The following is a 26,406-nucleotide window of genomic DNA, read 5'->3' as shown; positions in this document are numbered from 1 at the left end:
GCTTACGTGGCTCTTCCTTTTGCTGTAGTGTTGACTTGATGACTGGCAACAGGCAACAGTGTTTGTTTGCTATCCAAGCCATTTCACTTACATTTCGTAATGGCGATTTTTTCTGCATCCCGCGACCACTGCAACTTGTGTAAGTCTCGTGTGGCAAAGTGAAGATGGGTGATGCTTGGTGTCCACTTTTGAGAACAACTAACCATTCTATTTCTTCAAGTCACTCAGCGGCATTTTACGTCAAAGTAGGAAATCATGTGCTTCGTTGCGTGGACGCGGATAATTGGTGTCAGCAAATTATTAGGTATTGTCCTTGGACGACAACCAACACCAAATCAACTGTCCTTCCATTGCCGCCCACCTGCTTTGTCGTGCTGACCTCCCGTCGAGGTGATGGGGATCAGGAGCTTCGGGGTAATGTCAGTCCCCGGGGGCAAAGGCCGCCGAAGATAATCCTCAATGTCCCGTGGACGCTCCTCGAGCCGTGGTCGAAGGTCGTTCGGCACAAACTCTTGCAGGCCAATTCATTGGTACGGGCACCTCCAGTAGACATGGTCGGCCTCATGCAGTGGTAGCAGAGTGGTTTTCGGTCGACCATTCGCAGCACCTTCGTTTTCTTCGGTGTACTTTGTTCAGCGAGAACCTACACTGGTTCTTTCCGATGTCGGGAATGTTTCGGCGTTGGGGTGTCTCGTTGAATTGGCATTGAATACTAACGGGTAGCCGGTGGTGGACGTCGTGACTTTGTGGCATAAGTCGCCCTCGGTTCGTCAGATGCCGCTTTGCTCGAAAAAGTGTTCAGTTGAAATGCCTGTCGAACTTGTTCCGAAACAATCTCGGCAATCAAAATAAAAGCTGGGCAACTGATGGCAGAAAGTAGCTTTCTGATATCTTCCCGGACAACAATGTGGATGATGTTGCGGATTCCTGGGAGTCTGGCGTCGAAGTTGCAGCTGGATGACTCGAGTGTCGAGACGCTGGGGAGTTGTTGATAGTGACAGGCCCGGGCCTGCAGTGTGCATTCAATGTTGGAAGCCTTGGTGTTATGAACCCTTCGACTGTTGTCGTGGGGTTGCGGACAAGGCTGCCGAAGGTGCTATCCCTAACATGAGGGGCATGGGATTCTTAGCTTCTCGTCTTCTGTAGCACCAGGGTTGGCGTGGGTGCTCGATCAGGCGCAAAACATCCTCCACGAAGGCAGCGACGCTTTTGTTGGGGCCGTGTCCTGTACAGAATCAGGAATTCGGCTCTCTCTCGTCAATGTTGGCTGGTGAACGTGCACTTCAGCTTGATTTTGCAAACTTCCCATGACGTTGAGGAGGATTCGTGGTTCTCAAACCAGTGCCTGACAGTTTCTTCCACGAGAAGTATAGGTTCTGCAGGAGCTGGTTGTCTGTCCACCCACTGTGGCGGGCAACACAGTCATATTGTTCAATCCAGCCCTCGACGTCTTCATACACCATGCGTGAAAGGGCGTTGGAGTGTGAGGTGCGACGGGTATACAAACAATGGTGGGAGTGGACGCGGTTCACTGCTTCAGGTTTGTCATTGTTGGCTTAGTCAGCTTCGGTTTTTTTTGCAAAAGACCGAATTCCTGTGGTTCCTGCTGGTAACAGCGACTGACTCGGATTTCAGGTTCTTCGTGGTGTATTTTCGAGGTTCGTCCTTGTGGTACTTGCTCGTCTTGCGGTCTTCCTGCTGGGCTCGGGATAGGACTTGGTTCACGGCTCGCCGGAGGTTTAAGATGCGGGATAGTCCGCCACCCGTGTCCCGTTATCGGGCAACTCGGCTGAGGAGCTGCCAAGGTGCACACAGAGTGAAGGGTCATGGGTAAAGTACCCAGCACCTCCACCAGAACATACGATGACAGCTGAGCATGACCTGGAACTTTCCAGAATAGTAAATATTGATAGAAGATAGGACTGGAGCAAGCATCCATGATAATATAACAAAACTGACAGAAGAGAGACTACCCTGACCACTAAAGAAGCTGCATTGCTTTAGTGGCATTCTGACCGAATAAATTCTTTCCCTCAGGGTTTGGCGACTGCCGTGGGCGAACTGGACTGAAATGGATGTGGGACCACTTTTTTGGTAATGAGCCGCTGCAGGCTGTCGTCGCAAAGCGACGTGAACGGGTGGGCTGGGTAGGTAACACGCGCAATGAAATGTCCATACGGCTTGCAATTCGAGTAACGAGTGTTGAAACTTTTGTGTCGACAAAGCGGGCGAAAGACCAGCGGAATCAATACCAACTGCAACACCTGTGCTCCGTGAAAGTGCACGTCTACGCCGGAACAATTTGGGAAGCAGCACAGCATCACCTAAAGCATGGCGCAGGAACTACCAGCTTGAAGGCAGCTCTTCGGTGCGCTGCACACCTGTGCTCCGTGAAAGTGCACGTCTATGCCGGAAAAATTTGGGAAGCAGCAGAGCATCATTTAGCACGGCACGGCAACTACCAGCTTCAAGGCAGCTCTCCGGTGTGCCGCGCAACCAAAGTGAGCCTTCGGTCATTTGAACGAAGCTGCACCACGATTGCCCACTGCCAAGCACGACTCACGCAATTTCCGTCGCTAAACTGTGTATCCAAATATATTGCACACGCTTTACTGCAGATCTCGAAGGTTCCGCCGGTCAACGAGAGCACAGAAACGTCGCCTTAAATTTTATCCTAGCGGTATTCGAATCAATCCGAGGTCCGAGCAAGATAGGGGCAGATTGTCTCTTCCGTGGCAATATCCCCGTTCGGTCACCAGCGAAATTCACACCGGTCCTCCGTATATTCACGTTATAACTACGTCAAACATCACGCTGAAGTCTGAAGTCGCTTTCGAGCGGCCTCATATGACGGCTTCCGCGTCTGAAATCAAATCGCCGAGACGAACGACAACCAATAAAGCATCCCACAAGCTCCTGCTCAGCTAGGACCAGCCGCTGCATGGGCGCTGCCATCTTTCCTGTGGCGTCACGTATTTGGTTTGGTCATATGACTAGTGGTCAAATTTGCGTACAATGGCAGTTGTTTTATGGGGGTCACCTTCGAGTGCAGACCGGAACCCCGGTTTATCGCTCTAAACCCCTCTACCTCGTTGGTTTTGATCGACTTGCTCGCCGTATAGACATCAGTTTCTTAAGTTTTAAACTAAAACCGCTTTCGGACCGACGTTTTTTTTTTTTCTTTTTTTTTCTTTTTTTTTTTTTTTTTTTTTTACAGATTGACCATTGCGTTCCTATATATAGCAAGAATGTGTTGATACGCGCTAACGATATAAAGCAGGCACGTGGCCAGGGGAGGGGGGCTCAGTTTATACTTCATTTCTTGTTCTTGTTCAGCTAGACCCCATCTCATTTCTTGTTCTTGTTCAGCTAGACCCCATCTCATTTCTTGTTCTTGTTGAGCTAGACAGTCTCTCACGATGGCCGCCATTTACTACTAATCTTCACCAGTCAAACGCTCACTCACTACAGCTGGATTGATACTGGCACGAACCATCAACAGACCCTCTTCAAAACTCCATTGAGCAACATTGACGGTCGACATTTCTCGGGAACGAAGCGTGGGATTGGACCCGAGTCCTCGCCGACAGCCGACGCAGCACTCGTTCTTGATACAACTGAAGCCCAGTTTACGCGGAACGCTGACGCAAACCCTCGCGTCTAATTCACGCTCAAACCAAGTGCCCAAACGATTAGGGCTGGCTACTCGCGATCAACCTACCGATTAATCGATTAATACTTTAATCGCGATTTTTAACCGGTTAATCGATTAAATGTTGACAAACCAAAAAAAGTATCACTTTTACTAAGCGGACGTGGACGAGCACACCTGTAGAAAAGCAAACTTTAAGGAAATTTTTGATCTAAAGTAAACTGTAGCGGCGAGATTTGTAAATCCAAACAAGGTGGAGAACGTGGACTTAAAATCCGAAATCGTACTGCTCCGTTGTTTACAGATTCAGCAGATGCGAAACATTTAATTTTGATTTTTTTAGACCTATTATGCGTGGGAATTAACAAAACCAATGAATCGAGGGATTAATCGATTAAAGGATGATGATTCATGCGGTTAACGTTTTTGGTTGACGCCCATTCATACAAACAAATCAAGGCTCAGATACTTGGCGCAGCATTTACCAGACGGCGCGCACCTTTGAAAAGGCTACATTCTTGCGCCCAGTTCCTTTACCAACAGTCGTTAGAGAACGCGTCGCTTCGAAAACAGCCGGTGTCCGACTGGCTCCGGTCTCACCTTCTAGAGCCGACGACCACTCTGTTCTCGAGAGCCAGGTACGGGTTCTTCTGCGGTTTCGGGGCTTGATGACGTGGCAGAGACAGCTGAGGCTGAAGCTGCTGTGAGCTGATGGGCTCGGCCTGGGGATTTCGCTGGGGCTCCTGCTGAGGGGGCCCGGTGTCCATGGTGACGTGCAGGCCTTGCTTGTTGGGCTTCTCGGGAGACGGCACAGGACCTGCGCGGAGTCGGGTAGGCACATGTCAAGCATTGCTGCTTCGTTACGCAGTTTGGCAATCTACTACCATTGCACGCAAATTAAAACCATGCACTCTTCTGCTGGCGCTGTGGTTGTTGGTTCCCAGCTAGATACCGAAGCGTTCGAAAACTACTAAAATTACGGCCGAAGAATAAATTATAGAGCAAGACGCTTGATAGTTCACGCCCTGTGTTTCTTAGGGTGTCAGCGACAATAAGCAACAGGAAAAGGCGTTCAAATGCCGTTCTATTAAACGAATTGCAGGCATTTATTCCTCTGTTAATAAACGTTCTAAACTTGTGATGTTCATAAGAAAAGTATAAAGAATGAAATAGTGCTTATTGAAATAAAATTAAAGAAAGCGTAGTGACTCACCTGGAAGTGCCGAGTCACGCTCCGGATTGTACTGCAATAAGTAAAAAAAAAAAGTACGTAAGCCTGCAGACTTTTTTTTTTAGTGAGTTACGTTTTCATCATTTATAGGAACACCATGGAAATGCAGATGACACTCGTGTCAAAAGAAAAAAACAGTGCTATTTGTTTTCCACTTTGATATTCGACTACTTGAACATACAGATGGTCCCCCTTCGATAAAGAGACCCTACCCGTTCTTATCACCGGATAGGGTCTTGAAAATACAGATCGCGGTCGCGTCGAAAAAGAGTGCTGTCCTGTTGCCTTCGTGCATTATTTGTCCTCGTTTTGTTCGCACTTTGTAAATCTTTTTTAATTAGTATGGACCAACTGGTTCGAACCCAAACTTTAGTGCTAGAGAGCCTAGATTAAAGAAAGGGTTCTTCTCAAATTAGGGGGAGCGTTTGAAATTTAAAGGTGGATGCGCCTTCTGCGGAGATAAATCACGAGTGCGCATAAGCTGCGTTCTCCCGTGGAAAGGAGGAAAGCAGGCGGGAAGACGAAGACGCTAGCAGACGATTCTCGCTTTTGCCCTCTCCTCGCAGCTCGTGTTGCAAACGCGGCTCACAAATCACGTGACTCCGATCGAGTGTTTGGAAACTCTCTGTAATGTATAGGCTCTCCAATAAGTGCCACTCGTTTTCATCACTGAGAGATACAGCTTGAAAATACGGATGGTGCTCGCGTCGAGAAAAAGCGCTACCCGTTCTCATCACTGATAGATACTTCTTAGATATACAGGTGGTGCTCGCGTCAAAAAAGAGCGCTACCCGTTCTCATCACTGATAGGTACTTCTTCGATATACAGGTGGTGCTCGCGTCGAAAAAGAGCGCTACCCGTTCTCATCACTGATAGGTACTTCTTGGAAATATAGATGGCGCTCACGTCAGAAAGTGGCGAGCAGGCCCCTCCACTCCTGAAAGCGTTTGGAGACTTCCACACGGAAACTAAAAGCATGAGGCAAATCCAGTGTTCTGATTGGCCCATTTGAACATCCCATTCTTTCACAAGCAGTGGATGACCATGACCTTGCGCGGCTCCGTTCCCTGAGATAAGACCGTCCATGACAGTAAAGCGCCGTTCACATACTTGCAACCAAGTAGGACCTAGAGAGACAAGACCGGTTTAAACCTCCTGCGACAGCGTAGGACCGGATGCTCTGCTGCAAAGCAGGTCCCACGCCGTCGCAAGAGGCTTAAAAACCAGTCTTGTCTCCCTCGGTCCTACTCGGTTGCAAGTGTGTGAACGGCGCTAAAAGGCCCATTCACAGATTTGCAACCGAGTAGGACCGGCTGAGACAAGACCGGGTATTAAGCCTCTTGTGACGGCTTAGGACCGGATGCGCTGCTGCGGAGCAGGTCCTATTCCCGTCGCAGCAGGCTTAAAAACCTGTCTTGTCTCAGCCTGTCCTACTCGATTGCAAGTATTTTAACGGGCCTTCAACTGAGGGGTGTTGACGTGACGTTCTATGGGACGACCAACCGGGGACGGCAGCGACATGATGAATGGCGATAGTGGCGGTAAAAAACAGTTTGGCGGCCAAAACAACACCGCATGCTCCATAAAAGCGTCGTAATCGCGCGTAGATGCACACGCAAAGATATCGGCCAGTTCGATAGGGCCGTAAGCAAGCAAATCTCCAAGGTGGCATTAGTGTAGGCGTGAAACGCTGAAAAAATCTGTTGCTTGAATGTACATCTAAAGCTTTGATGCTAGCACGCCTCAACGGGTGACCTGTCTCTTAGCTGTTGATGAGAAACTTAGCCAGTGCAGTACAACCGCTAACCTGGGACTTTTAACGTGTATCACGCAGTAGTGATTACACGAACGCGTGCTAGGACGAAACTCATCCAGATCGAAACGGGCAGGGGGGGGGGGGGGGGGGGGGGTATTGAACCCAGGAGATTTCTGCAGCGCAAGCTGTCGCTCCACGCTCCCAGCTGAGACGCGTTAGCCCACTCAGCCACCGACCCCTCCCCTCTCTCCTCTCCCTACCTCCTCCCCCTCTCCCCTCTTCTCCGCGTAAATCAGCGGAACGGATGGAGTCAGAAAAGATTCTGTCGCCTCGCGTGTTGTCGAAGGGTGCGTGCTTGTGACGTGCTTGAATAAAGGCCAATCATGGGCCTCGGATTTTCCCCATGGTTTAACTCCGTGAAAAAACTCTAATACGCCACCCGGAAAGCTCCAAGACAATGAAGAATTTTCATAGATCGTGCCGATACCTCCGATAACGATCGCCGATAACGATAAGATGCATGCGCAATGGCGATGGCGGAGTATCGGGTATCTTTATGGGAGTCATCGGAGCAATTTTACTTCTCTCACCCCTTTCTCCTCGTTCCCCTCTTTTCTTGTTTTAGAGCACAGAGCAGCCCGTTTCCGGCTTGAGCGGCGTCGGCCTCGCCGTCGCAGCAACCGTAACACGTAGGCGTAACGTGTCGGCGTAATGTGTCGGCGTCGCCGTCGCCGTCGGCGTAACGCGTCGGCGTAACCGCGCGGTGCATTATGAGAAACGTCCCATAATGCACCGGGGTGACGCGCGCGTTGTATTATTGGACGTTTTTCATAACGCACCGCCCGGGGGGGGGGGAGAGGGAAGGAGGAGGAGAAGAAGTGGGAGGAGAGAGGTGGAGGATGGAGGAGGAGGAGGGAGGAGGATGAGAAAGAAGGAGGAGGAAGAGCGAGGAGGAGAAGAGGGGGAGGAGGCGAGGAGCACGGGAGGATGAGAGAGGAGGAGAGGGGGAGGATGAGGAGAAGGGGCATACCGTCCCCTCCGTACTCTCCCCTCCTCCGTCTCAAGAGCTGCGCTCTAATTCGGCATCACAGGGAGTTGTAAACGTCTTTCATTTTTCATTTTTCCATTTTTCTGTGGATATAAAAAATAAACCGTTTTTTTGTTGGCGCCTCTTCCTGAATGTCGGGTTGCCTTTCTCGTCTCTGTATCGTTAATTGTAATCCTTTGCAGCACTGTTTAATCGAAGCAAGATTTAGTAAAACTCCCTAAGAAGCATAGAAGATCCTTACGCCCTCCATCTCCATGAGCTCTGGCAGTCGGAGGTGCTCGTAGGCGTTGAGTCGGTACTCCTCGATGTGCTGCTTCTTTTGGCGCGCCTTGTCGAAGTCTTCCATCTCGACCGCCATCTGCTTCTCGATCACCATTTTGCCCAGCTTCTCGCCCACCTGACGAGCGAAAGGCGAATCGCATAGCATAATCAGAAAAATTTTTTCCCCCGAACGACGTGAGAGGGATCAAAGCAACTGTTCTTTAGTTACGCTTGAACACAAGCTACCACGATTTGTCGAATAGTTCAAAAATAATGCCCGGTTCAGCCAGCACCATGGACGATAATCAAAGCCTGTACAGCAGAATTTTGACGTCATAACAGGGAGATTGAGGGAAAAACACAGATTGGACACGGGTGTTCTGTCAGCGTTCGGCTGGGCTTCGTGTTCAATCAACGCGTCAAAGAACGCGTTGATTGGATGCTAGCCCGATGCCGACGCGTCCGCTTCGGCAGCGGGCTCGGGTCACTGCTGAGTTGGCGTTATCCAACCGAGATGACGTTCCATGAATGTAGAGGAGGATGTTCGCATGCCTTGACTATTCTGGGTGGCGTTGGTTCAACCACCGAGTTTGTAACAAAGCTTCTCATAAGGCACGGAAGTGTTTTAATTTTCTTTTTGGAAATACTGGCGATTTTGGGCATAGATTCTAGCAGAACAGAGATCAAAATATATACATTTAATTAGGGTTCCATGTTTTCGAATGAATTGGAAAAAAAAACTCAGAGAAACGCTCGCCGGTAAAATTTTAGTCGATTCGGGTTTGTTCGAAAAACACCAAATATCAAGGTCACGACGTAAAAAAGAAAAAAAAAAAAGATAGTGTTTTATGAATAAATGTTGTAAAACTACAGCGTCGATAGACCGGAGGAAAGTTCCTTTTGAAATGTGGGACAATTGACAAAAGGGCTTGCTATTTATCTCGTTAAATTCGCCCAAAGCAACTGGTCATTGTACCTCTCGGTCACGACAAAAACCACTGTGCCGGTTTCCAGTTCAGAGCGACACAGTTTCTGCTTCTTAGAGGTAGGAGGAGTTGTTTTTATAACAGTGAATTCTACAAACTTGTCAATTTTATAGGATGTGGCAGGGCAGCTGCAGCTGCTATGCTCCCCATAGACTCCGTCCCGGTGTTTAGTTATTTTAAAATATTAACGTTAATTGAAGCAATACCTTTTTGCAAGATTTCTCCTAGCTAGTACTGCCAATGGCAAGGGCGCCAATGCCAATTGCAGCCTCACAAATATCATTTCATACAAGTGAGTTTTTTACGAGTTAAAGTTATGTTTGTGTCTGAATATTCTTTCTTTTTATTTTTAATACACATTTAGATGCACAGTAAGGTTAAACTGCAAATTTTTGAGAACTGGAAATTTAAACAAAAACAAGCTCCATTAAACTCTGAATTTTCAGAAAAAAACTAAATTCCGAAAACACTGAACCCTAATTACAATTCACACATTACCTTAAAAAATGCACTTAAAATGGCGAGTTGCTGTATACCAAATTAAAAGATTACCAAACGAAAAAGTACTTAGAAAATGACTCTTTTACTCAAAAAAGAGCACAAAAACCCATATATAACAATCCACACATCATCGTCATATTATGCGCTCAAAAATTCTGATAATATAAAATCAAATAATATATAAAGATAATACAAGGTAAGATAAGTTTGCTGATTGCCTGTTATATTGCTCGCACAGTTACAGTGAACCGATTAAAAACCAAGGTACCGTATCCATACCTTTGGACTCTCGAAGTTGTAATGAGGGAGGAACTATGAGAATTTGGAGTAAGTAGTATTCCAAACCTTAATTTGCACTCCTGTAGCATGACAATTTGCTTAGAGTATGACCTAGTTTCGTATGCACCACATTGATAGAGTGCGGGCCAAGTGTCGCAACTTAACATTGTATTAATATATTATAAACTGCTTTATTTTAGCGGGCTCAATATTTCGGGATTGTTGCGATATGTGGGTTGTTGGAATACTTTACGGGCACAACCTTGCGTGATTTGGAGTGATATTTTGTGTATTCGATACTAATGGCTGAAATAATCGCACGAATCATTTTTCGCGGTATTTTCCCACTGGCGAATTTCGCGAAAGAGGTCCTCGAAAACATTTTGTAGTTTACAATATGAAAGTTTAGGGCCAGGCAATTGATCGATTAACCGTTTCATTATTCGAATAACGCTTTAATCGCTATTGACTATTTTAGTGGATAACCGGTTGGGCTCTGAGTTACAAATTTCGAGATGAAAGTAAAAATGCCTTTATGCCGTTCCAAGCTTCCTTTACTACTTGGCGCGCTTTTATTTATTTTAGGAAACAGCACTGTTGTACTCCCCGATAAAGAACATTAGCAGACCCTATGATCGTCGTCCAAACGCGTAGTGAGTCTAAAGTTTAAATAACATTCAAATATTTTTTTAAAGGCTTGTCCGTGTTTCCTTTTTGTGTGAGGTACTGCGTCAAGCTTCAAATAAAGCTGTACAATGCTCTTTTGACGACGTAGCGAAAAATAGTAAAAACCCATCCTATAGTTTTACTTTTTTTTGACAATATTCAACCAATTTTTTTGATTAATTAACCGACTAAAGGGTGCCGAATAATCGGGTCGAAATTTTTAACTGACGCCGAGACCTGACTAAAATAGATTTATATAAAAGCAGTTCTTTTTTGGGCGGCTGTATTTGACAGGCTTTCTCAGCATAAAGTGTGCGGCCCGTAATACTATTTAGGCTGCTTCTCAGATACAGGCACAATGAAACCTCGATAAAACTGGAGAAACGTAAGGATTGTGTGTTATGCTAAATAAAAATAATAAAAAAATCGACGCCGAAAAAACTAAATGTTGCTCAGTATGTTTCGTGATTCCACCCACCTTCTGTAGTTCCACGACTGCATATTTTAACTTCTTGGCGAATACGAATCTCTCCTCTGAAAATAAAACACAAAATGGACGTGTCAGAGTCAATCCGCTCAAAGAATTCTTAGGAATACATTTATGCACGATAAGCACTAGCCGGTGGCAAAAGAAAAGATAAAATTTTGTGAAATAGTTAAGTTTTATTGATACCTTCTCGGGTGGCAAAATAGTTTTTCTGCTCATCGTTGCTAAACAAGCGTTTGCTGTGAGCCGAGAGCTCATAACAGATACGTGCGTGCCCAACGTCCCCATTTTGCGCCCGTTAAACGCAAGAAACCACCTTCATGGATTGACGTTAAAGTTTTGAGTTCGTTTATGGGGTCCTTACATTATATACTACGTTCACCATGCTATTTATACATCATACAAAAGACAGTCTGCATACAAATTCGAACGCGAGTTACCGCGAGATCCGTGCTTCGAATGCCTCATGGCAATGAGTTCAAGGAGAAACTCAGGACGCGGCATTCGAACCACGGATATTGCGGTGGCTCGTGTTAGCGGACTCTCTTCTGTACGATGGATGCGCAGTGTGACCTCGGCTTTTAATTTGACAGGGTGGTGGAAGCTGCACGCTCGCAGGACGGATTAAACTGCCTTTGATCACACCTGAACCCCATTTTCTCTACATGTGGGTTTGACGTGATCGCTCGTGGATTTGGGCGTGAGCACTTGGCCAATAATTGACGGGCGACTGGCCCAACGAGTATGTAGCTTCTACCATTCTTTCGGTGTAGGGGTGAACGAAGTACATAAAAGACGCACACGCGTAAAGATATACTTCAATCTACGAAGAGAGTTTGGAAATTAGCGATGCTAAAAAACAATAATATTTAGACAAAAATAAACTATATGATGTGACACTGAGCATTGCGCAAGCGTGTGAAATGTCACGCCCAGTGTGACATTGCAAACTTCGATTCCGGATCAAAGCATTTGTTTTTGGCCGTACTCATTCCCCAAGCAACCTTCTTACATTGCAGTGATTGGTTCTATCAGTGCCCTGGAAAACAGCACACGCACTGGCATGCTTTGAATGCAGGTGAGTGTTAAGGCTGGCTCACACATTTACGTTTACACGCAACCTAGTGCGTTGTGCATTTTTACGACGGGAGAAGGCATGGAGAGCCTGTATTAGAGAGATTGTCCAACTACTCGATCGGGTCGCGTGGTTTATGAAACGCGTTTGCCATACGAGCTGCGATGTGGTGACGAACGGGTTGATCGTCTGCGAGCGTACTCTGTTTTTCGGCCAGCTTTCGTCTGGCACGCTGGCGCCATCTATAAGGTAGCCCTAGAACCGCAAATTCCACTAGGTTTAGCAGTACTTTCTAGATTGACTGTACGTGCTATCCGAGGCAAATGATCGCTCTTAACGTTTTCAAACGTTTTGAAAGCTCTAGGTGAAAGAATGATTCTAAGGAGAATAGGGAACATATGCAAATGACAAGCATTGTAGTGCTAACCGATAGATGGCGGCAGTAGATGGAGGAAACCAGAGGCAACCTGGAGGCAACTAAACGGATGTGCATGAACCAGCTTTTATTCTGGCCAGAAAATGTATAGAACATACTTTTTTGGTTAGAATGGGAACTCAAACAATACAAAAACAATCGCTTTCTACCCTCCACCAATCTATGTAACTAAACCATTGAGTAAACTGACAAAACTGACGTCCAATGTTAAACCCTCCATGAGACTATGGTAACTAATCGTCGAACAATACGAATTTGTTTACCTTCTCGTCCCCCTTATTCTCTTCTTGCAAAGCCTACACACACACACCACCAGATTATGTTGACTGAAAACTTAAGTAAACTGACTAGACAAGCTTCCTGTATTCTTACTGTTTGCACTATACACACTAAAAGTTTTTACACCTTTAAGGGTGTAAAGGGTGTAAAAGGGGTGTTTTGGTAATTTACACCCTTGACTACACCCCTTTAGCACCCTTAAATCAGCTACTGCACCCACATTATTGTACCGAGAGGGGTGTTGTTTCGTGTTACACCCTCCATTTAGTGGAGGGTGTGAGAAGGGTGTAGAAGAGGGTGCTAAATAATAATATGAAAGGATTTCTGAAACCTTATATGTGGACCTCCCCATAAATGTATACACGAACTCATCTCTGTTACGTCACGGCGCGGTGGTGGCGCGTCGGACGCACTTCCGGTCCGGGGCTGTGGGCGGAAGTGCCCATTTGAGACGTGTATTCCTGCGTTGTTTTGAAAGGAACCAGACAAAAATTTGCCTTCTCGTCAAAATGCTGCGACTGGGGCTGTTTTAAGAGAGTCGGGAAAGGTTTGAAGGTCAGTTTTCATGCGCTCGGTTCGTCCGAGAACGCGGATATGTCCAGTGAAAAAAAAAAAAAAAAAACCAGACGCCGTTGGACCAGATTGCTTGGGTGGGAAGCATTTTGGGTTAAATTCACGGATACTACTGGCCATCAAATTTATTTGTATTGTTCCAAAATGAACGCCGGAAAACCGTCAAGTTGTACGGACCACCTGCGAACTACGTTCAGTGCGTCTTCAAGTTCAAACGGTTGCCTGATCGTTCGAACCGTCGTCTGCTCTTTCAAACGTTTCTGCTTGTCGTCTGCTCTTTTAGAGGACACCGGCCCGTAGACCAAACGTGGGCCCGGTACTTGCGATAAGAATCAAGTGCAGGCCTCAAAAGACTTAAGTTTGAAGGTTGGTAAGCAGGCTCGACGTAAACAGTAGATACAAGAAGATGCTGATCATTGTTACCACTGGCCATCACCGACTTGTTATGCCTGATTCACTTGGTTGGATTCTGCTTGCGATTTTCAGTATCGACGTCGACCATCTCAGCTACGGTTCACGCTTTTGCAGTCCGAGCGACGTCGCTACTGAAAATTGCGAGCGAAATCTCATCATGTGAATCAGGCTTTAGCGTACATTCTGCGGCGTCTACGCGGAATGAATCGCCGCATATCAGATTATTCACGCGCAGTTTTGCGGTGTAACGAGCCTCGTTAATTTCGCTGACGCTGCTCAAGTAGTCAGACATCGCCTGGAAGACGTAGAGTCAACAATTCTAACGCGAAAAAGAGCGCGGGGACTCACACCGGCGCCGACAACATCGCATTTCAATGGTTTGTTTATGGGCGACGGCGAGCTTTTTGCCCACACCCCCATCGCGCATGCGCGGCGCCGGTGGCGTCCGCTAGGGGCGCTCCGGTTTGTTTGTAAACATGAGTTGGTGTATAGGTTAAATTTATGCTTAAAAACATCGGTTGTTAGCAGTCGTTTTTTATAATGTTAGTTGTAATTCATGCAAATAGTTGATAATAAAGTGCCTCTCCTGCGTGCAATTTTTTGTGTTCACAAAATTTTATACGAGTTCATATTCAATTTTCTTAAAAATTACTCCATCCACAAAAAATTGGAAACCAGGGAGAAATTCTGAATGCTATCATTTTTTACAAATATTTATTGATCGAAGTGTAGCAGTAAGAAAATCAGTCTCCAGTTTACTTCTGACAACATAACATGAAATCAAAATATAATATGTTTGACAAATATTCATGACATGCTGCCAGAACCTGTCACATTACCATGTCAACCTATGAAAAATATTGATTTGAAAATATGACGACATGCACAAGAACTCACACACATAAAGAAGCAGAACCCATAAAAAACCAGTCCGAGCGAGACATAAGACTTCCTAAAATATGGGCTAATGCAGTATCCTGGTGTAGATCACACAAAATCTGGAGAACCAGGAGAAAAAAGGAGACATTTGACTTTACTTTAGATGCATCATGTGAACAGATCTATTTACGGCGCCCCTCTATCGCGATTTGGTCAGTTTCGGTTTCAGTATTGCAACTTTTACTGGTTTCGGTTTCATATTTTAAGGATCGCGTCTTCGACGCCCCATCGGTAGCGACACCAGTTCTTTGTATTTTTTTTTTTTTCCGGCATGGTTTCGCCATTTTTGCGACCGTTAGGTTGTTTTTCCGTTTCGCGGTATGGAAATGCCTTTAGAAATGGAAATGTGCTAATTTAATCAAGTTTATCTATCTGTGAAGTTTTCTCTTGTGATGATTATGTTCAAGAAGAGCGCGGAAGGCCGACGACGCAACAGAACGAGCAACTCAACGCAGTTGGTAAGTGTACTTCTTTGTTTGCATTGTACGCGTTGAACGAGAAGTGAACATTATGGAGTTTTAGAATAATCTCGTGGCTGCTGTGCATGCGCAGACCCAAAACAAGCTTCGGACTCTAGCTTTGGGGCCCATTATTTTTCGATAATAGCGTGGTTACCTTAAAAGGCGGCGTACCGCAAAAGGCGGCGCCCACGACATCTCCGTTGATTGCGTCTTCGACGCCGTCGCCCGCTCGGGAACTGCGTGAGTCGCGCTCGGCGACCGCGGTCGGTATGGTCGACGCGTATTGAAAACGTCACAAATCGCTGGATTCACATCTCAAAGCTATCGAGGCGCGTGTACTTACGATCGCGGCAGACATGTAAGCATGCCTGGGTGGTGGATCGTCTGGGCTTCGTAAGTACAACAGAGCAGCTTGGCAGCGACAAAAACAAAACATGCGGCATTGAGTGTAAAAAAACTACAAAAATGTTACTCTGGACAAAAAGCTTGTTTAATTTTCAAGATAAACCGTTCTAACTTTCAAATAAAAGCTGCCGCGACATATTGGTGGCGTTTTAAGCGCGAGATGCTTGCGTTTGGGGGGGTCCCCTTCAGAGAAACGCTATTCTAAAATTCTTCGCCGCAATCCTCGCTATTTTGCCGTCCGTAACGCGCGGTAAAGTAGCGCCCGATATTCTAAAACTCCCTATTTTCTCGTTAAGCTAGAATGTTTTTTTTTTTCTTTTTTTAACTAGTTGGGTTTGCTTTATCTGTCCTAATGTTTGTATCTATGTGTAGCGTAATGAAAAGTTGCCACTCATTCTGTGTATGGTCCGAGAAAGTGTAGCTCATGTCAACAGAGCACGTATTGAATTCCTAATGCTACTTTCGGTCCGTTGCTTTAGGAAATGTCTTATTGGTCTAGCAGTGTACTGATGTCTTTCAACTATAAATTGATTACATTGACAATACTTCATTATATTTCCGAAGTCAGACTTCCTTGGAATTCGGTTCATGCAGAGACAATATTCCTTTTCAGTCAAAATGGTTGAAGAGGATATCCATCTTTTGTTTTGAAGTTATGGAAGTGGACTAAATTGTACTGTTAGGACAAACTTCGGTCCCCTGGCTTTCTAGAATTGAACTGGGTTTATATTTGTCGGTTAGAACTTTTGATAAAGCAGTTGTTCCTTTTTCCTCTTTTTTTTCTCTTTCATTTTGCAATTGTGATGTGATCAAGCCGAGGGCCGCAGTTATTCCCAAATGAAGCAGCAGCAGTGTGTTCCCAGCTTGCGTCACTTAGATTCATTTCAAGGCATGCCACGAAATTAATGCCCCTGTTCATACACCGTTGGAATTGGGACTGACTTCAAGATGCAGTTCGACACAGTGTTTAAGCGGTATGAAACGTCTGTTGAATGACCTATGCGGTTGTCACAGGTTCGTGGTTGGTCAACCCGAAACGCTTGTCTTCCTCTTCCCAATGGTTTGAAGCTCGGCCGGCATTATACTTTTTCATACTTAGCGTGCAATGCTGTCAAAGCTACTGGCGCGAGTGCGTGGCTTCATCTACGGTTTTGTTTGTGCGAGAAGGCGTGCAAATGATCAACAAGACCAAGCCCCACGCTCGCGCCAGTAGCTTTGACAGCGTTGCACCTTAAGTATGAAAAGGAGTATAGTCTCATCCGAGCTCAAGCCTTTGACGCTCAGGTAAACATGTGCGAGGATTGTAATTGACCCTGCCCCCAAACCACCTATAAACAGCCCAAAATGACAAAAAAGACAAAATTTGTGACAGCGGTGTTCGAGAGAAACTGCAGACGTTTAATTACCCTGCCTGAAACTTTGCAAACATTTCAGTGTGGTTGCACCTGTGTGGGCGAGGTAAATCCACTATGAAAAGACCCTGAAGTGACGCCTTCAGGATGCCGAAAATAATTATGGTAAGTTAGAAATTAACCCACTAGTATACTTCCTAAATATTTGGGCCGGGTGTCGATTAAAAAATTTTAACCCAGTTCATTTGTCACAAATTTTCAGGCATAATATCTTGAAAAGAATGGAACTGCAGATGTTCCAAACTGGCTGAGGTAAATCAGCCTTGCAGTGCACCAAGGTTTACACTGAACATACTTTTGTGTATTGTCCACGAGGTGTAGCTCTTGCATTGAAGTTTTATGTTGTAGTTTCTTCAATGTTTGAACTTTCAGCGCGCCAGCTGGGTAGTGTGTAAATGTTTTTTTTTTATAGCGCAAGCAATATCTTAATCCTGGTGGCAGAAAGTTTCGGCTAGCAGTTGACATGGTTGGACAACGGTGTGCATGCTTGCTTTCTCTGAAGCGGCCAATGAAGCGAAATAACAGCATGTGCGGATTGTTCATGCATTTAATTTTTTGTTTGTTGTTCGTTTCAGACTACATGTGCTCCCAGTACAAGGGGTGGCCCTCCAGGCACTGACGACCAGCATGTCATCTCTGCTGTGCTGTCGAGGGAAATTTAAAGGGTAAATATTGCAGCTGCAGTTTTTTCTATTCTATCCCTGCTACACTTCCTGCGAATTTCTGTGCATACTTGGTCTTTTTGTTTTCATAGTACTGTAAACTTTTGTTATAATCCGTTGCAACTATAGAATAGCACAAGCCCCTCCCACAATTCCCTTTGCTCGCCATGATTGGTGGTGTCCTCTCGGCTCTCCTCCTCTCTAGTGTTTGCTTATTAAAAAGAGTGAAGGGCTTTGTGGGAAGGCCTTCTGCTATTCTAGAGTGGCAACAGAGTATAATGACCTCAGTTAATTTAACCATTTCGAAGAGTCCTAGCAGGCACCCATGCATTTTTATGGGAAGGACTCTGCATCATATTTTGAACCGAGAAAATGACCCCACAAACGGGAAAGCACGGGCTTTCTGCTACAAAATTAACGGAACCAAACTTTGTTTTCAAGATCAGACCGGAAAAAGTCGACTCCTGTCTTAAACGGCGAGTAACAGAAATCCTGTGCTAGTCTCGCCACGTTGGGAAGCTAATGCTATGACCCCCATCTTGATTTCTTTAATGCTTGTTATGGCTGTTTTCACATCTGGTATTTTCACTGTTCTTTGGCCAAAAGTGAGTGGCAGGTCACCATAGGTTTCCAGGAGAAAGTGGTCGCATATGCAGAAATTTCTAGCAAGTTCGTAGCGCAGTGGCACTTCGTCGCAACCGAGGAAAAACTATGGTATTGTTGGTGCAAAACATTAAGCCTCACGACTAGCAGCAACTTAATCATGGATATACTGCACCGTACGGCGTTTATTTGAGCTCTACTCCACTCAAAATATTACAGGGGCACTTAGGTACCCCTTTGTGGATTGAATGCGAAAGCATTGCCATTCCTAACGACACTTCCTTTTTTTTTCCTCTATTGTTAGGAATGGCAATGCTTTCGCATTCCATCCACGTATGTATAACTAAGTGCCCCTCTAATATTTGTATTACGTTACATAATACGGCGTCACACATCATGGTACGTCATGTCGTCACGTGAAGTGTGATGTCATCGAACCGAGGACATATTTTTATGACCATCTTTCGGGCACATCAACGCCGATGCCGTCAAACATGATGAAAAAACAGCCTCAGATAAACAGGGACAAAAAACGGGTAAAGACATGCCATCTTTTGCTGTAATGGGACAAGCTTCTTTTTGAGGGGAGAGTAATGTCGCATTCCGAAGCAGCTGAGATAGCACAGCAGCTAGCATGCCCGGCTCTCACACAGCAGCACCGGGTTCAAATCTCAGCCGTGAAAGTACATTTTATTTTTTCTTTAATCCTCCGTTAACGTTTGGTACAACTCGGATTTTTCGCTCCATGGACATATAATGCTTTGGCATTAAAAAGGCACATCCAGTCAGGAATGTGCCTTTTCGTGTGGTAGGGTCGTACAGCCGCTCACCACTTTGAAAATCACTACTGAAGTACAAGGGGGCGCTAATGATCACCAAATCAGGTTCACGCCATTCATAGGTGAAGGATCCTTTTGCGTGCACTGAAGATTTGTGTGACATTTGCTTTCGTTGATTCATTGGCGCATCTCGCCGTTGATCGCAGTCCTGCACCTGGTTAGCTCTAACGGGCTGGATGGACAGCTCGGCAGACTCGTCGGCTGAATCCTCCGTGTGTAGTTTAGCGTTGCCCTTATACTGCTTCAAGTAGGGATGCATCTGAACAGTGCGCAAAACACATGCCTCTTGCCCACGCTTCTATATTCATTGCTGGTCGCGGCGAAATAGCCAAGTGATGTGCGGCCATGTTTGCCCTAAAAAGTTTGTGAGACATTTTGGATAATGTCGTAATATTTAGTTGTAAGTCACTCAAAAGGTGCGACAAATTTTGTTTTGTTAATACGGATTTCTTCTCGGGTATCGTAAGTTTGCTTTTTAAACTCGGCCTCTGATGTATCGATCCTCCCAATAATTGAAACTTAGTGTGGCGGATCCAGACCTTTGTTTGTTTTGGGGTGGCGGAAAATTTTTAACGATACTATTCTCCCATTCTTTCTTGTTCAAGGGGTTCCACTCAGGGGGGTCCACTCATGTCCAATTGCCTCCGAGAAGGGGGGGGAGGGAGGGGGGTCCCCCCCCCCCCTGGATCCGCCACTGTTGTGAAACCTGCAGTTGATACTCACCCATTCGGAGCATGGCTTTATGATCCGCATAGAACCCTATTACCGTTTCCTTCCTGTCCAGTGTGATTAAAAATACTTGTTCAAGATAGTAAACAAACAAAAAAATTAAATAAAAATACACAGGGACAACAAGTAGACATAAAACACTGGCGCCAGTGTTTACCACCACTTATTGTCCACGTGTTTTTTGCGGCGCTTGTCTACGATCATGGATCAGTTGGCCCAAATTGCCATGTTAATTCTGCGAGATGCCTATAAGTCTTAGCTTCTCTATGTTCAAATTTGGTAAACTTCATAAGCGATAACATCTGCTCGCTTATCTTTGGTAGACCTTTTCAAAAGCCGAAATAAAAGAGTGCAATGCAGCAGCAAAAACAGTGAGCGATTGATTCTCGCAGACTCGGGGGCAAAATATACTTTTGCATTATGGTGCCCCTGACAATGTTATTAGTGCCACTCATTAAACTATCAAGGTAGTGTGTAAATTAAGTGCCTGGGTGAGCAAAAATGTAGGAATTGTGAATGTGACCTGCATTTAGGGCTGGTTCACACATACAGTGCAGCGCTAACTCAGTCCTGTTAAGGCAACGAGTCACTGCTACTTCCATGGCTTGTATCGTGTGTTCTGAGGGTCCTCCTTTCCTAAAGGACTGATGTCCCGGTTTGTAATACTGATTCAGCGCTGAGGTAGTGCTGCGCTGTGAACAGGATGCCTTGCGCGGACATTGAAGTTTAGATAAGCAGATCAACGTGTAACTGTGCATCTTTTTTCTTTATAGGTTACCAGTACAAGGTCTCCCATGGACATGAAGGCAGTACAAGGTCTCCCATGGACACAATGGCAGTACAAGGTCCCCCATGGACACGAAAGCAGTGTACCGTATACTCGAATTTTGCATTTTTAATAAACCAGTTATTACTCCTTCACACGGTTTTATGCAGGCATTTTTCGAACACTGCATGCGTATATAGGCATACATAAAAGTGACACTTGCACTCACTTTCCCCTTCCCTCAAAACAACCGTTAGATCCGGACCACATGTTATGCAACCTATTGCCGTCTTTCCCCTTAGAGCCGTCTATCTAGAAACCCACGCTAGGAGTATAATTTCTAATACATTTCATTTGAAAGTCTAGATACACTGCTTTGAGTCTCTGTTGAAAATCAAATGTTAATTTCTACTGCGTTGCAATTCAGGTTTTGATGGGCCATCTCATTTGGTATATTCGGACTCGTCGGAATATACCTAACGAGATGGCACGTCAAAACCTCAAGTACAACGTGGTAGAAAAAAACATTTGATTTTCAACAGAGACTCAAAGCAGTGTATCTAGACTTTCAAATGAGATCTATTAGAAATTCTTATGAGGTGGCACGGCAAAACCGTAATTGAAACGCGGTGGCCAATAGTTTTCGTAAACTCCTTAGGGACTCGTTACAAAAAATCAATTGTTTTTCAACACAGACTCGAAACGGTGTCAATAGACTTTCAAATTATATTCATATGAAATACATTGGAAACTTTATGCGGTAGCTTTGTCGAAACATCAATTGGAACGCGGTGGCCAATAGTTTTCGTAAACTCCTTACGGACTCGTTACAAAACTCGTTTGCATTTCTATTGAGACTCGAAAAGATGTAATGAGTAGACTCCATAAACTGTCAAATGAAATTCATTAAAATTTTTTGTAAGGGCACATGGCCTAAGATTGGATCAATTTTGGTTTTCAGTTGTTAAGCTTTTATACCCATGTCTTACATGCTTGAAATAAGGAAGAATTCTTCTATCAAAGTGTGCTATAAAAAAAATTTGAATTTTGGGTACATTTTTTCGAAAACTGGCTGGCGCTTAAAGGGTTAAGCAAAAAAAGGAAAAATTAACAGATGAATATCTCAAAGCCTGTTGCTTTTTCGGGAACCGTGTCAATTGGGTTGGCTTTTATTAATGGCCACCTTTAAAACTACAATAGACCCTTTCCGGAATTCAGTCTGGCCACTTTGATCACTATCATCATCATCTGAAAACGCCATATGTGCTACACTAATGGCGGACTTCTGTTTACTGATGAAGGAAGTTGAAGATGCTCCTGAGCATCTTCATCTTCAGACCCTCAGGGCTAGGGTGACCAGACGTCCCGTTTTGGCCGGGACAGTCCCGTTTTTCAGGTCCATTTCTGCCGTCCCGTCTTTTTATCCCAATATAGAATCATGTCCCGTTTTCGCAGAAGTACATAGTTTCAAAATTGGCACCAAGCGAGTAGAAGCAAACTGCAACTATGCCTATTCGTTGCAAGTATATTTTACAAAACTAACCGTAGGTACTTTACAATATTTACCCAGAGAGTAAAATTTAGGACTGTTCTTGCCCACAAACACTTTTTCTTTCGCGAGGACGGTAGAAATATTTTTTTTTTAGTTACTGGATATAGCACGGATGTAGAATCATGTAGGAATAGCACGCATGTAGAATTTAATTACATTTTTTCTCAAACTTTAGTACCCCCCCCCCCCCCCCCCCCCTTTACCGCTGGGATGTCTCGTTTTCTACCTTGAGGAATATGGTCACCCTACTCAGGGCCTGAGGACATTGCAGAGGGGAGTGTGTTACAAGGAGACATCAAAAGCAAACAAACAACAATCAAAAGCAAACAAACGACAATCTTAAGAATGAAAAAAATACATAATAATGAAATGCTAAAAGTTAACACTGTTAAGGCATCGTTTAGAAGCGATGGAATCGGATATGGATGCCACAGATGCTGGAAGGTGATTCCATAAGACCGTCGTCTGAGGTATAAATAAATTATAAAAAGTTGTAGTGTTACATTGAGGAATGCCCATCTGTGGATGGTCAAGAAATTATGATATGTAAAGAGGTGTCAGTAACTTGTCACATAGCAGAGGATTATAGTAATAAATTTTGTGGAACAGACACACTGTTAAGATTTCCACGTAATGCAAGGTTAGGTAGGTTCAAACTTATTTTCATTGATGTTACACTGGCAGTGCAGTGATAATTAGCAAGGATGAAACAAACAGATCTGTTCTGAATTGCTTCAAAAGCCAATATCAACACGTTAATGCCAGGGTTCCCAATTCAAGAGGCATATTCCAGCTTAGAGCGCACGAGCGTTTTGTAAAGAAGCACCTTGAGAGATAAGGGAACTGATGAGAAGTTCAGTGTGATTGTTCGCCTGCACTCAAGCACGTAGACCAAAGTATAGGGTGGTCCAAGTCACCAGGATCGATATAAAATGGATCATAGAAATCGACACCTGCACGTAGCAATCTAGACTTTTTGTCAGAGGTGTATTTCACATGTCGCTTTCCTTTTGTAAAATTAGAAAGCGTAGCTCTCTTTCTGTAAAAAATAAGGCCAAGAAACTTGCCAGGGTCTACGGCGGACAGTGACGCAGACGACAGGGGTCTAGTAGCAAGGTGTGTTTGGCGTTCGTATAGATTGATGGGCTACCTCCTTACTGCGACGGCTTGCGACCAAGGTTTTATAAAATGAAGATAATCTTTTTCAAATGTACCTTCGGTTAAAAAATAAATGCGGGCAATAAAAGCAGAACTTAAAGTAAAAAAAAATGTGTCTGCATAACGACAGCGCTTTTGCTGCCAACGTGTCGTCTGCTAGCTTTAGCTGGTCGGCTGCACCGTCGGACGCTGCTCCCGATGCCATCTATGAATACGATCGCCAAACACGCCCTGCTACTGGGCTTGGTCGTCTGGGTCGTTGCCTGCCGTTAACCCTGGCAATTTTCTTGGTCCTATTTTTTGTAATTTTACAAAAAAAAATTGACCCGTGAAATAGATCTTTGACGAAAGGTTTAGATTGCTACGTGCAGGCGCCTGTTTTTATGGTCCATTTTAGATCGATCCTGGTGACTTGGACCACCCTATATATAGAGTATTGTATCGGGCACATAGGGTTTTGTCGAGGGGGGGGACCGCCCATGTCAAAATGGCATAGATGGGGGAGGGGGAGCGGGCAGGGAGAGGAGGTCCCAGCAAAACTGAGGATTTGGGGCTATGTGCTCGTATTGTATATGCAAGTACAGTTGCTGGTGGTGTGAGCTGGAATATGCAAGCGGTGACCGGGCTGCGCAGACCACATAGCCGCAGCAAGTGACTGGCCACAGCCTGGTCGTCACTCATGCTTTCCTGCTTATATCGCTTGCTAATGTATGTATCGAGGTCCTCGTTAGATAAACTTTGTTTCGTGTTAGTACTGGATACCAGAGCAGTTTGAGTGTTGCATTAGAAGGAGGGGGCCAGTCAGGGCCATGTCTTTTTCAAAGTGATATGGCTTGCATGCTCTACTGGACGGTGTTGCACTGTACTCCGCATATTATTCTTAGCACTGAACAGCATCTCTGTTTGACACTATGTGAAATTGCATGCTGTGCATGTTTGCATCTACCGAAGAGCTTAAGCTTCAAATTCGGGCTCAGATTATGAGCCACGAACCAAGAATACGGTGCCGAATTTCTGTATTATTGAAGACGAGCGTATTGGTGAAGGTTCATATCCACACACGAAAGGATAAGAAACGGAAGGTGGACAGGGCCGAAATAGGACCTCTGGAAAGATATCTTGGTTTGTTCTTGTCCACTGCGTTTTTTATTCTTTCATGTGTGCATATGAAAATTTTGTACATTACGATTTATACTGAATTCCTGAAACGGCGAGCATCTAGCGGCATTTATTAGTAATAAATACACCAAACCTTACTTATAGCATGTAAAGTACAAACCGTTATATCATTAAAACAGCCTGCTGGGGTCCTTAACACAAATCCAGTAACTTTACACTGCAGGGATTTCCTTTCGTTTTAGGAGGAGGCTTCATTGGAGACGGTGCGCACTGAAAACTGTGAAACCGCCCAAAGAGAGAGCTTGCCAGATGAAACTTCTCCAGATGACTCCTCTCCAGATGTACCATTGGTAGGCATCGAGCCCTTTGAGCTGTAAGTGTGTTTTAATGGTTGCGACTATAGAGGCTATGTTGTGATACAAGGCAGCCTCGAAATGCTTCTATTCCGCTGTCACTATAGAACGGCGGACAAAGTGGCATCAATGGAAACGCTCATACCAGCTGCACTAGCGTCTCACCGGGTGCCTACCGTACATGTGCGCTTTGCTTAGGGTGGTGACATCTAGCCATTTTGGTTCGCGTCTTTTTATTTATTGTTTGCTTGGATCACATGTCGGCTAGTAGCTTTACCTGCGCGGTGCCGTTTTGTTTCATCTACTTCTTTGACGCATCTCACGTACATGGACCATTGTGTTCTGCTGCGTTCCCTGGGCAATGGAGGAACCAGGCACGTATCCAGGGGGGCCCATGGGGCCCGGCCCCCTCCCCCCCCCCCCCCCCCCCAATATCTTCCATTTTGCTGGGGCCTCCTCTCCCTCCTCCCCCTCATACAGCATTTGGCCTCTGCCCCCCCCCCCCTCCCCCTCCCTCTCCCTCCCTCCCTCCCTCCCTCCCTCCCTCTTCCGAAACAAGACCCTGGCTAAGTGCCTGGGAGGAACACGGGCGCTTCACAAGACTGATACACGCATGTGTCCTCACCACATGCAGTTTATTCAGGGAACAGAGCTGATAGCTCAGGTGGTAAAGCACTTGGCTCACACACAGTAGGCCCATAGTTCGATCCCTGGCAGCGGCAAAGTGTAACAAATGTTTTAGAGCATTCATCAATATCGACGACGGTTTCTCTACACCATCATTTCAAAGGGGGGTGAAGAGCCCATAACAGCTATCGCTTTAAAATGAGGTTGAGAAAAAGCATGTGAGACGCCTATAACATATTTATTGTATTTCTGTTTTTTTGTTTTTTTTTATATGCTTCTACATAGCAACATTTTTTTTCTTTTTTTTTTTTAATAATCATTTTCTTATAAAATAATTGCACTATTTTTAGGCCTTCGTGTTCAGACGACGATGGGAACACCTTCATTTTCCCCAAGCTTGGAGCTCTCCATGATACGATCATCTCTGGCAAACCTCTGACATCTTCATCATTCCGAAAGATTGTGGAGCTCCTCTTTCGTGCAATGGTGAACATAACAGTGTAAGTAAGGTGGTCTCAAAATTCGGACTTATTCCTAGCTTCATCATTTCCAGTTCCTTTCATGGGTGACTTCTTTGTGGGCACCGGTCAACCTTTGTCTTGCTGTATCTTTCTGTATCCAGCTAAACCTATGTCTTAAATCACAGTATCGAAGCAGGTGAAACTGATTTTTGCAATATATTTGAAGTGGGTTTAATCCCTCTAACCCTCCTTGTATACAAAAAAAAAAAAGTAATTCGGAAAAAAAGCTAGGTTGCTTCTTTCTGGTCCTTATCTTGCCAAATTTTGTGCAGTGGTAAACATAGTAGATTGATGGCTTATTTGCGTTGTTTCACAAGTGCATCTTTGTGCTGAATTTTAGGCTTCTTGGTCGAGACCGCTGCGCCAAAAATGAAATTAGTCAGTTCAGGCTAGAGAAATGTTTGGTTAGTTAGGTCACTTCTTGTCATTTGCTAGAAGCAATCCATGCCCTCGCTGTATTTACAGGTGTATGTGTTGCTGGTGTGTAAAATTAATGGAAGCTTTAAGTAACTTGCTCGTTTTCCTTCAATAGGACAACATGTCTCTTTGTCGAAATTCATATTACAAGAATTTGCTAAGCGGAAAATGTGTAGATATTCCTTTTTTTTTTTTAAT

At 45.0% G+C, this 26,406-nt stretch overlaps 1 protein-coding gene and 2 long non-coding RNA genes across 3 annotated transcripts in view; 2 read left to right on the top strand and 1 right to left on the bottom strand.

Moving 5' to 3' along the window:
* LOC8023625 (centrosomal protein of 104 kDa) overlaps nt 1-11,156 on the bottom strand; it is a 39,019-nt gene extending 27,863 nt beyond the window's left edge. The window contains exons 1-4 of the mRNA XM_040211161.3: nt 10,860-11,156; nt 7,930-8,085; nt 4,866-4,896; nt 4,253-4,469 (exon numbers count right to left, since the gene is read on the bottom strand). Of these exons, the coding sequence (XP_040067095.1) occupies nt 4,253-4,469; nt 4,866-4,896; nt 7,930-8,085; nt 10,860-11,156 (701 nt within the window). The remainder of the gene's footprint in view (nt 1-4,252; nt 4,470-4,865; nt 4,897-7,929; nt 8,086-10,859) is intronic.
* A 3,698-nt stretch (nt 11,157-14,854) lies between these two features.
* LOC115312696 lies at nt 14,855-17,527 on the top strand. The gene is made up of 3 exons (XR_005715578.3): nt 14,855-15,042; nt 16,885-16,967; nt 17,438-17,527. It is a non-coding gene; the product is annotated as an uncharacterized LOC115312696 (long non-coding RNA).
* Nucleotides 17,528-20,526: 2,999 nt separating this feature from the next.
* LOC115320652 lies at nt 20,527-26,399 on the top strand. Its single transcript, XR_006077785.1, has 3 exons — nt 20,527-20,564; nt 24,533-24,663; nt 25,621-26,399. It is a non-coding gene; the product is annotated as an uncharacterized LOC115320652 (long non-coding RNA).
* Nucleotides 26,400-26,406: the final 7 nt, after the last annotated feature.

Source organism: Ixodes scapularis, unplaced genomic scaffold, assembly GCF_016920785.2.
Source record: "Ixodes scapularis isolate PalLabHiFi unplaced genomic scaffold, ASM1692078v2 PGA_scaffold1__304_contigs__length_218370807, whole genome shotgun sequence".
In the NCBI taxonomy this organism is placed as follows: domain Eukaryota; kingdom Metazoa; phylum Arthropoda; class Arachnida; order Ixodida; family Ixodidae; genus Ixodes; species Ixodes scapularis.
Note: the sequence above shows the minus strand (reverse complement) of the source record. Positions and strands in the feature narration are given on the sequence as shown.